Here is a 9,148-nt window from a genome sequence, read left to right as displayed (position 1 = left end):
GAAAGGGCTATGCAAACGACCAGATGAACGTGCCTGTGCATATTTTCTTAGAGTTGTTCAAGGGTGGGGTGTTTGATGCTGAGGGGCAAGGCTAGGAGGAGAAGCAAACACATCTCCCCCAGGACAGAACCCCCAAGGAGGACAGGCGACCACAACGGGAGGGTGGGGTCTCTCTGACCCTGCCCGCACCTGACCCACAGTATGCAGAAGACTCCTTTAGAAGCAGGGAAGACACGGGAGCAGGGAACCTAGGGGGGCTGCAGGGAGGAGAGGGCTGGGGGGAGAGGGCTGAGCGGTCTCTGCCTGAGTGCTTTCCTTGTTGACAGAGGAAATTCTGTCCCGGCCTGCTGAACACAGAGCCGGGCGGGGAGAGTGGCCCCGGCTCAGGACAAGTCGCCAAAGCCGTCCTAGCTGCCCGCCTCCTGCACCACCAGGACATATGGCTCTTTCCAGACTTGGCAGCCGACAGCGGGTGTCACTCGGGTCCTCCCCAATCTGGGAAAAGAAGAACCTCCTTGGGGATTTCAGTAGATGCTGAGGCTGAGGACTCAGGCTTTCAGGAGGCCCATGGGGACCCACTCCCCGCCAGGCTCCCTTCCCAAAACACCCGCCCCAGGACCCCCTTGGACTCGAGTCCCCTGGGCTACCAGAAAGAATGGCTTCTGAGACTTCCCATGCTGGAGACCTGGCCTCCTAGTTGGTCCCAGACGTGAGACACGGCTCAGGGTTTTTCGATGCCCCAGGACCTTCAACAGACACCTTTCATGTCCTTCCTCCCACCCACCAGCACCACCTCTCCAACATAATACAGAGAGGAAGCACCCAGCAGTCATGGGTGAGAGGAACACAGATCTACAAGGACCCTTCCACACCCACGACCTGCTAGCAGCAGGTCCAGCCCCATCCTCAGCTCCTTCCTCTCCCAAGTCTTGATCATCTTCTCAGATCCTGAGGGACCTCAGCTGGATTGATTGCCCCCTGGGCTCCAAAGGGTACTCCCTGTGGATCTCACCTAGGGAGCCCTCTGGTGCTTAGAGGCTCTGGGCAAAGGCTTGAGCCATGATACCACGTGCCCAGAAGCCCCACCTTCCAGGACTCTGGCCCTGATGTAGCTGTCTTTCGGAGGCACTGACTCTTGCTTCATGGACACGGCCTCAGCCCCAGTGGGCTCCCTACAGCACTGCTGTTGCCAGCTGCCTGAGATGGGTGACACCTGGTCCCAGCTGCCCTGGCCTGGGCCCCCCCACCTGGCCGTGCTGCTGGTCTCCCTTCTCTTGGCAGCCGGGGTGATGCACTCGGATGCCGGCACCAGCTGCCCGGTCCTCTGTACGTGCCATAACCAGGTGGTAGACTGCAGCAGCCAACGGCTGTTCTCCGTGCCCCCAGACCTGCCGATGGACACCCGCAACCTCAGCCTGGCCCATAACCGCATCGCGGCCGTGCCACCCGGCTACCTCACGTGCTACATGGAGCTCCGGGTGCTGGATCTGCGCAACAACTCCCTGATGGAGCTGCCCCCAGGCCTCTTCCTGCACGCCAAGCGCTTGGCACACCTGGATCTGAGCTACAACAACCTCAGCCACGTGCCAGCTGATATGTTCCAGGAAGCTCACGGCCTCGTGCACATCGACCTGAGCCACAACCCGTGGCTGCGCAGGGTGCACCCCCAGGCCTTCCAGGGCCTGGTGCAGCTCCGAGACCTGGACCTCAGCTACGGGGGCCTTGCCTTCCTCAGCCTCGAGGCCCTGGAGGGCCTGCCGGGGCTGGTGACCCTGCAGATCGGCGGCAACCCCTGGGTGTGCGGCTGCACTATGGAGCCGCTGCTGAAGTGGCTGCGGAACCGGATCCAGCGCTGCACGGCGGGTAAGGCAGGTGGGCAGGAACTGGGCAGCCCGGGGGACAGGGAGGCTTGCCTCACTGCGAGCAAAGGCTCCAAAAAACAGGGAGGCACTGCGAGCTCTTTGGACCAGCATGTGCCCTGATCTGCGCTGGCCTCTGCGTGCACCGGCCCGCTCACTTTATCCATGCAGCCCTTGCTGTGCATGCTGGGCGCCAGGAGCCCATTCATGAATGACACACAGCCCGCTCTTGCCTCTGTGGTGCTTAGGACCTAATGAGGCAGACAGATAGTAAGCAAGACTAGCTAATAAAAGACAGTGGGTCCTGAGCTTTCATCAGGACCTAAGAGCTCAGCACGCATTATTTACCCCTACTTCTATGACCTCCATTTTGCAGGTGAAGAAACTGAAATCTAGAACAATGAAAAGACTTGCCCAGGGTCACTCATTTAGAGAGTATCGGGGCCATGGATAAAACCCAAGCTGATTTGACTTCCAAGTCCTGTTCTACTCAGCCAGGCTGCTTTTTAAGTGTTGTAAGTGCTGGGAAAACTCAAAGAAATAGAAATGTTTAATACTCTTTTAGTACTGACGATCTTCCAGTTAATATTATGCTTTATCCTAAGCATATTTCCTATTTAGCTCATCTCATCCTCATAAGAACCATGATGAGACCTACACACGCACCCACTACTCTATAGAGAAGGAAACCAAGGCACAGAGAGGTTTAGTAGCTTACCCAAAGCAACACAGCTGTTAAGTGTGGGAGTCAGAATTCAAACCCTGGCAGTCTGGCCACCTTCTGGCTATATCCTGAAGAGTCAGGTCCAAAGCTAACACAAGGAGGCAGGGTCTGAGTTCTGACTGGCCAAAGGGGCTCGGCAGAGCTCCTCAAGGTTTGGGCAATTGACCAACCTCAATGGATGTGGCAATTTGACCAACCAATCTCAACTGAGGGCGCACTGGGAACTGAAGGAGCCTGGAATCACACAGGCCTGATGGGCTCTAGCCTCACTTGGCGGCAGGCAATGTTTAGTTGTTGTGCCTAGCCATCAGCTCTTGCGTGGCCACACTGAGCCTTGGCACCAGCCCACAGCAGCAGAACAACAGGAAATAATTGCAGGACCATCTCAGGGGCTTTCCCAGAGCCTGGCTCAGAGTGTGTTCAGAAAGAGCGATGCTGAATGAGGTAGGAGGGGGAGGCGGACTGAGTGGGGAGCCCAGAACCAAAATAGTTTGGGGGGGCTGTGGGTCACGATTCCACTGTTTCTACACAGCTGTGGGAGGAAATTCTCTGGGACCAAAATAGCTGGGGACAGAGATGGGGCAATGCTAGGGGGCATGAGGGGGAGGCTGCTTGGAGCAATCTGCCCACCTGCCCACCCTTTGCAGCCTGCATACTCTCTCCTCTCTCCTGTGCACTAAAGACAAAGAGGGTACTCTGGAGCACAGCCTCCACCACACCAGGGGGGCCCCTCTTTTCTGTGATCTCTGAGGCCCCCGCTGCCCTTCAGAAGAAGCACAACCTCCCAGAGAGTAGGAGAGGGGTCCGAGATCCCATCTGTGCAGCCTCATGACAGTGCAGATGAGCTCCAAAGAGGGAAAGTAACTGTCCAGTGGCCACAACTAGAAACATAGGTTCCCTGTTCTCTGCAGAGCATACTTTTCACCACATCACACTCTCCAGGATATTTCCTCTTGGGTGGAAAGAACTTGCCAGGGTGGGTAAGACCAAGCAATCCTTTTTCCTTTGTCACCTTTTCTTCCACTATTATCCATGTTTTTTTGACAAATCCCAACAAAGAGGGACATAAGAGTGCCCTTGGGATATAACTCAGCTTCAAGACTGGTCTCTTGACCTACTAGAGGGCTTCAGCAGCCCTTAGGCTCTGATTTTGAATTCACTCAGGGTCCTGCCAGCTGCACTCAGAGCCTCTTCTGCTGGGTCCATACCAGTTGCCCTCAGTTCCCCCACATTCCCCAGCTTCACATTATCTTGCCACCACCTCAGTCATGTACACAGTAGACTTTGGAGTTCAGCATCTTCAGTTCCAAGATGAGAGCCCTTGATGGTCAACTCCAGGCGTGATCTTGTCCTGAGCAGGGTCTGGAGTGCTGCACATGTGGCCTACAGGGACCCCTCCACCTGGAGTTTGGAGAGATTGCATCTTCTTCCTAAAACCGACTCCTCATTTCTGAGGAGAATGAAGTTCATCCACTTGTCAAAGGGGTCAACTAAAATCAATCATCTTATTCTTTGCTCTCAAAAACCATAGAATGAATAAATAGCATTTATGCACCACCTAATTTAGAAAACTTCTTCACATTGACTCTCTTAGATAATTTAGGTTGAATTATCCCCTTCTTATGGAGGGAGAGCACAAGAGCCAGAAAGGTCAAAAAAGACTTGCCCAAGGTGAAAACTTTATTAATATTTATCTACTGAACAAAGGAATGGCTGCCGGCTGAAAAGCTGGTGCTTGGCACTTTTTGGCAGAATTATTCCCTGACACCACTCTCATCTCCAAGGCAGGACCCTCACTGACCTGTCCAGGGAGACCAGCTTAGGATAATAAAAAAAGCACACACTTACATAGTACTTATTATCCAGCTAGAATATATTATTTACATATGTTAACTCATCGAGTTCTCACTACAACCCAATAAAATAGACACTATTTTACAGATGAAGAAAGCAATACACACAGAGGTTAAGTAACTCATCCACAATCACACACCTAGTGTGAAGTAGAAAGAGGATTTGAACCCAGAACAGTATCTTCAGAGCCCATATTCCTAACCCTATACTCTACATACCTGGAAAAGCCACATGGGATAATAGAAAGACCCAAAGCTTCAGAGTTGGAAGCATCCATCCACACATTCATTTAACAAAGTCTCATTGAGCACTTTCATAAAGAGGAAATTATTCAGAGACTAGGGACATCATGGGAAAAACATATTTAAGGGAGAGGAGACTGATAATAAAGAAACTATGAGACATGATAAATATGATGGAGAAAAATTCTTTTTTAAAAAAGATTATTTATTCATGAGAGACACAGAGAGGGAGTCAGAGACATAGGCAGAGGGAGAAGCAGGCTCCCCGTGGGAAGCCCAATGCGGGACTCAGTACCAAGACCCCGGGATCATGCCCCAAGCCAAAGGCAGACGCTCAACCAGGGAGCCACCCAGGTGCCCAAGATAATGGAGAAAAATTAAGAAGAGTAGGGAAGTAGAGAATACCCAGAGAAAGGTAGTGTGGTATTATTATGTTAGATAGAATGATTTAGAAAGAACCCATTAATAAGGTGATATTTGAGCAGAGTCCTCAAGGAAGCAAGAGATGGAGATGTGCTAGGATTCAGGAGATAAATGAGACAAATACAATGGCACCTTCTCTCCACCCTGAAAAGGGACACGCTCACGGTGATGGAAGAATGATCAAAAAGGGTGGGTGGATTGAAGCAGAGTGAACAAGGAGTAGAGGGAAAGAGATGAGAAGAGTCCTTGGACATGGTAAGGACCTTGGCTTTCATTCCATGGGAAGGTAAGAAGTCCGGGGAGGGTTTCAAGCTCAGAGTACATGACAGGACTTCAGATATTCAGCCACCTGCATCAAGATGGTTTAAAAGCAGAAGCTAGAAAACAGTTAGGAGGCTATTGTAAGAGAACATAATGTGCCACGAAAACTCCAGATCTACCATCAGTAGTGACTATTGGACTAGAGGCAAGTTACTAAACTCTCTGAGCATCGATGTCCACAACTATAAAAGCAGGTATAAAAATACTTGATTCAAGGGCTATTGAGGAGAGCAAATAAGGTAAGTAAAATTTTTGATACATAGAAGAAACTCAATTAAAAAAATCAACTTCTCTTGGGAGAGGTGGGGAGCTATCCATTCCGCTTCCTCTCTTCTAGCCCCTCACCACTCCTGGGTTCTGTGTTGCAGATTCTCAGCTAGCTGAGTGCCGAGGCCCCCCTGAAGTCGAGGGCGCCCCACTCTTCTCGCTCACTGAGGAGAGCTTCAAGGCCTGCCACCTGACCCTGACCCTGGATGATTACCTCTTCATTGCGTTTGTGGGCTTCGTGGTCTCCATTGCCTCCGTGGCCACCAACTTCCTCCTCGGCATCACAGCCAACTGCTGCCACCGTTGGAGCAAGGCCAGTGAAGAGGAAGAGATTTGATGTGGGCTCCTGGTGTCCCTCCATGCTGCTGGCCACCACTGCTGCTGACCACCAGACACTGCTCACTCTGGCTCATGGTGCGCCGGCCACCTCTGTCATGACCCAAACAAGGTCAGGAAACTATCTTTGTGTGAGCTTCAACTGTGGGCCAGACACTGTGCCAGAACTGGAAATGTCAGGTGACTCTGACCTAGCCCCTGCCCCCAAGGCTCTTACCTCTAATGGAAGAGAGAGATTCAAAAACTATTCCCTTTAAGACAATTTGTCAGCACTCTCAGAGGAGTTATGAAAGCCCAGAGGAGGGATCATCAACTGTGCCTAGGAAAGTCCAAGAGAATTACAAGAATGGAGGCAATTTGTGAACTGAGTCATCAAAAATTGTCTGCTTTGTCAATTAGATAAAGAAGGGTGGACATGAGCAAATGACAGAGGCCAGATCATGCATGGTGTGTGAGAACGGAGACTAATCCTTGTAACTTAAGTACATAGAGCAGGTGTGGCACAGGACCAAAACTTCCCTCTGACACCGAATCTTTCAACTCCTGGAGTTGCTTACCACTGCCTCCAAAGGGCGAGAACACCTCCATGCCAGCCCCCGAGGCCTCCTCCTGCCAGAAGTTACCAGATAAGACCACCTCCTAAGGACTGCCCCTCATACTACATCCATCAATTGCAGCCTACCAGTGAGGTCCCAGGTACCAAGTGGAGGTATCTAATCTTCTCCTGACTCTCACTCAAGCTTTGGCTTCAGAAGAGGGAAGCAGGAGGACCAGCAATGGGGCAGCAAGAGTCCTGGCACCCTGGAACTCCTAATTTTGTGACTGTTCTTGCCACGGTGCTCATGCCAAAGGATCTCACCAGGAAAGTGCACTGTAGCATGAGAGTAGCCAAGACTGATGGAAGAAAAGGCCACCACAGCTGTGACTATAGGAGGATTTTCTCTTTCTTCCAAGAAATTCACCCATTTAAGCATCAGGGTATGAGAGCTATTAATTACCAAGCACTTGCCAGTGTCAGACACTGTGATATGCTCTCTCCACAGGCAATTCTCTTTAATGCACACACCAATCTTGTGAGGTAAGCGTTGTTGTTCCCATTGTATAGATGAGGGAACGAAGGTTCAAAGAGAGTTTAAAGTCACATGTTGCTTAACAAGCAAAATAAAGTCTGTGCTCTTTCTACCCTATCCAAGCCGGAGAACACCACAGTTCCCTCTAAAGTTATATAAGTTCAAATTAAAGTAATGTTGGTGAATAAGTGCTCCCAATGATGGCCAGGCTCTCTTCTGGGCACTTTTAAATCTACTGACTCTCCTATTTCAATTCTCACAGCAACACTGCCTGGTGGTCTTTATTATTTCCATGTTACAGTTGAATTAATTGTAGAGAGCTGAGTATCTTACCCAAGGCTATCTGGGTAAACTCTAGAAGGAAGGTGATAGGCAGCTCCATTCAGGGAAACTGTGTCTAATCAGTCATCACAAATCAAGTTAACCACATGTGCAAAGCACTATTATCATCATTGCTGCTGTTAACTCCATCATCATCATCAGCTTCCTCAGATCCTTCCCTGTATTTGTTCAGCACTGGACAGCTCCTAACAGGCTGTTCAGCGTCATTCTTCTTGACTTTTCACAACCCTAAGTGGGAGACAAACCAAACATAATTACTCCTATTCTGAAGAATGGAAAATAGAGACTCAAGAGCAGGTGTGATTTGCCAAAGCAGAAAAGTTGAGACTCAACTTCAACTTGGCTCTTTCTCCAGCTTTCCCAGGTGCTTGGGGAAGAGAATGGCCAGGATGGCAGGGTAGTGGGGCTCTTGGATTCAGCAGCCATGAACATCCAGTAGATCAGCTAAATAAAAGGCAGCAAAATCCAGCTGCTGCACAGATTTCGATGTGCTCAGAGGAGAGCAAATCACAGCCTATGAAACATAGAAGCAGCACAAATAACACCTGAATAGGAGTCATCTGCCTTGCAAAGTGTAAATAACACATTAGAACTAGTTGCCATGGTGGTAGTCATGCAAAAAAAAAATTCTTTGAGAAACAAGAGAGGAAGTTGTGCTAACCCCTCCTACTCAAGCCCTGCTGTGTTGTGTTGCAAGTGATACAAAGGGTGCAAGAGAACTGTGGGGTGAGAACCTCAGCAGGATAGGAGAAGAAATTAAGGCACAGTCCAACATGTTGGTAAGGTTGGCCAGGATAAAGATTAAAACAGGGGCTTTCTACATTGCCCCCCAGCTCCAACAATGTTGCATCACCCCATCCTCCTGAGAGAAGAATAAAGGAAAAAAAGCATGTCAACTTCCAAGAAGTCTTCCCTTACTCATGCTTCCCTGAGCTAGTCAACCAAAAGAGCACCTAGAAACTTTGCTAGACCTGGGGTACTTGAAATTTGTATCCCCTACATCTCACTAATAACATTTGTGCAAGATCCTGCTCCTGTGGCATCTGGAGTAGAACTGTGCCTGCTGTCCTCTTCCATTATACCCAGGCTACTCTTCAACAGTCAAGCTAACAGCCTAATATATTTGGAGAGGAACTTTTAGAAATAGTCTCGACACAAATAGCTAAGCCTCCCATAGAGGGACACCTTATACATCTATTATAATCTCCTAGAGACTCTTATTTATTGAAATATAGTTAATATATTTTAAGATATGTACCTTTTTGCATAGAACTAGAATGAAACAAGACACCTAATACCCCCTTGAATTCAAATGTCCTTTCTAATAAGACTATTTGTCCCCATTAATGGCAAATTTTTCTGAGTAAGATACATAACATTTAAAGAACAGATTCTTCTCCAGCAGCTAGAAGGTCCCCAGTTAGCTAAAGCACAATAATAAAACTTCTCACCTGCCAAGGAATTCCATATCTCCCATCACCACCACCCTCTTGTGCAGGCTATCAGAACCAAGCTTCTAGAAGCACACCTCTCTAGAGGTAATATAGCTGCGCTAGTTGTAAATGTTCACACAATCCTGCTGACCAAGAAACCATGAAGATATTCCTACAAGCCTTGAATAAGTTTTTTCAGACTAGTTAACATGTAAATATTGGGGCATCTCTGAGGCAATGTGTCTGTTCATGAAGTTCCATGAATGTTGGGTATCTA

The 9,148-nt window shown here is 49.2% G+C and overlaps 1 protein-coding gene across 1 annotated transcript; it reads left to right on the top strand.

Annotated features, from left to right (window-relative positions):
- The first annotated feature begins 1,087 nt into the window (after positions 1-1,087).
- On the top strand, positions 1,088-6,027 carry LRRC55 (leucine rich repeat containing 55). The gene is made up of 2 exons (XM_055300766.1): positions 1,088-1,863; positions 5,792-6,027. Exons 1-2 carry the CDS (start codon positions 1,143-1,145, stop codon positions 6,025-6,027), a joined length of 957 nt encoding a protein of 318 aa, XP_055156741.1. The 5' UTR covers positions 1,088-1,142.
- Positions 6,028-9,148: the final 3,121 nt, after the last annotated feature.

Source organism: Nyctereutes procyonoides, unplaced genomic scaffold (genome assembly GCF_905146905.1).
Source record: "Nyctereutes procyonoides isolate TBG_1078 unplaced genomic scaffold, NYPRO_anot_genome, whole genome shotgun sequence".
NCBI classification, from domain to species: domain Eukaryota; kingdom Metazoa; phylum Chordata; class Mammalia; order Carnivora; family Canidae; genus Nyctereutes; species Nyctereutes procyonoides.
This window is presented reverse-complemented; position numbering and strand designations above follow the sequence as displayed.

Bases quoted from the DNA above. Each gene is read 5' to 3' on its own strand.
- LRRC55 (XM_055300766.1), top strand. From the start codon at position 1,143: ATGGACACGGCCTCAGCCCCAGTGGGCTCCCTACAGCACTGCTGTTGC. The intron at 1,864-5,791 runs GTAAGGCAGGTG...TCTGTGTTGCAG, and splicing joins GATCCAGCGCTGCACGGCGG to ATTCTCAGCTAGCTGAGTGC.